This window comes from Penaeus monodon, chromosome 30 (genome assembly GCF_015228065.2).
Source record: "Penaeus monodon isolate SGIC_2016 chromosome 30, NSTDA_Pmon_1, whole genome shotgun sequence".
In the NCBI taxonomy this organism is placed as follows: domain Eukaryota; kingdom Metazoa; phylum Arthropoda; class Malacostraca; order Decapoda; family Penaeidae; genus Penaeus; species Penaeus monodon.
The window spans coordinates 21,986,009-21,987,552 of record NC_051415.1 but is presented as its reverse complement, the minus strand read 5'-3'; the positions used below and the strand labels follow the sequence as shown (position 1 = coordinate 21,987,552).

Here is a 1,544-nt window from a genome sequence, read left to right as displayed (position 1 = left end):
AAAAAACCACACACGCACTCACAATCAAATCAGCTACATCATTTCAAATTTCGCTTTGGCAAATCCTAATTAATACAAGCGGCGTGGCTGTCACTTACAGCTTCGTGAGTGACGGCAGGTGGGAGAAAGCTTCGTTGTGGACGGCGGCAAGTGGGTTCGGCTGAAGAACCACCTGCTTAAGAAGACTCAGGCCCTTGAATGACTCTTCCGAGATGTAAGTCAGCTGATTGTTCCCGAGATGCCTGAAAGGAAAAAACAAATATTTCGCTGCCTCAGATGATGGAAGTCACAAGCTTTGCCTATTTAATGCTTTTCTATTGACAATCGGAATATTTCCTCACAGTTTTGTTACTGAATGATCCTGTGCAAGAATATCGAAAGCTTGGTAAGGGTCGATAAATGTTTTCTCAAGGGAAAAGGTATGTTATTTCTTCTTAAAGTTGGGACTCTTGATACCACTGCAAGGTGTCGACTCCATCTGCTTTAATAATAAAAACTTAGGATCTTCTTTGTCATCGTAATAGATCTCACCCTAAAGATTATAACTCTGATTTCTCCTAATCTTTATGTAACCTGCCGCACATTCAGCTACTTTGATTTACTACGAAGCTTTATACGATTGATTTAACATTAAGGGTTTATTTTGAATTCAATCGGCAAAAACAGATGATTCCCACGCAACTAAAACATTCACGAAATACTTTAAATCACCTGAAATTAATCAGGGTTAACTCAGTTATTATGACGTATACCTGTCACTGTAACACCGTGTATCTCTCTGATCAGTCAAGTCAGCTTTTAATGTGTTTGGTTTTTCGTTATTCACTCTTTTTCCAGTCAGTCTTTTCCATCTGCTACTCTATTTTAAGTTTATCTTCCTCATTTTTCTATGTGGAACGTCACAGAACTCTTCATCACTTATATTTAGTCAAACCAACTGCGCCATTTAGACCCTACCTCACTCATACTTTGTCTAAAGTGACGACATTATCCTAAAAATGACTTCACTGAAAAGTCGTCCGACCCTTAACCTAGAAGTGACTTGACCTATATGTGACTTTAACTGGTAGTAATTTATCCATAAGGTGACGACCTAAAAGTTACTTCGTATAAAAGTGACTTCACCTAAAATTAACTTAAACTAGTCGCGACTCATCCCAGAAATGTCTTGCCCTTAAGAGTGACTTAACTTAAAAGTGTCTTACCCTAACAGTGACTTAATTTAAGTTGTGTCTTGCCCTAAGAGTAACTTAACCTAAAAGAGACTTGCGCTAATGTACTCACAGACGGCGTAATTGCGAGAGGCTTAGGATGGCGGGCGGAATGAGCCTCAGTTGGTTCTCAGTCAGGTCCCTGGAAGGATTGAGGCGGTTTGAGTTTCCTAACAGCAAGCACATACATCAGAACATATCAAAATGCATTAACAGGAGGGAACACACGTCATGCTCTTATGAACAGACAGTTATCGTGTGGCGGTGAAATTAGTGTAAAAGTCGTGGCAACTTGCTAGTAAGAACAAGTGCAAATAAGAATTGACCTTTATA

At 39.4% G+C, this 1,544-nt stretch overlaps 1 protein-coding gene across 1 annotated transcript in view; it reads right to left on the bottom strand.

The window, feature by feature from the left end:
• Window positions 1-1,544, bottom strand: part of LOC119592626 (follicle-stimulating hormone receptor-like) — a gene marked incomplete at its 5' end in the record, with an annotated part of 23,693 nt that overhangs the window by 9,663 nt on the left and 12,486 nt on the right. The window contains 2 exon segments of the mRNA XM_037941521.1: window positions 99-242; window positions 1,285-1,353. Of these exon segments, the coding sequence (XP_037797449.1) occupies window positions 99-242; window positions 1,285-1,353 (213 nt within the window).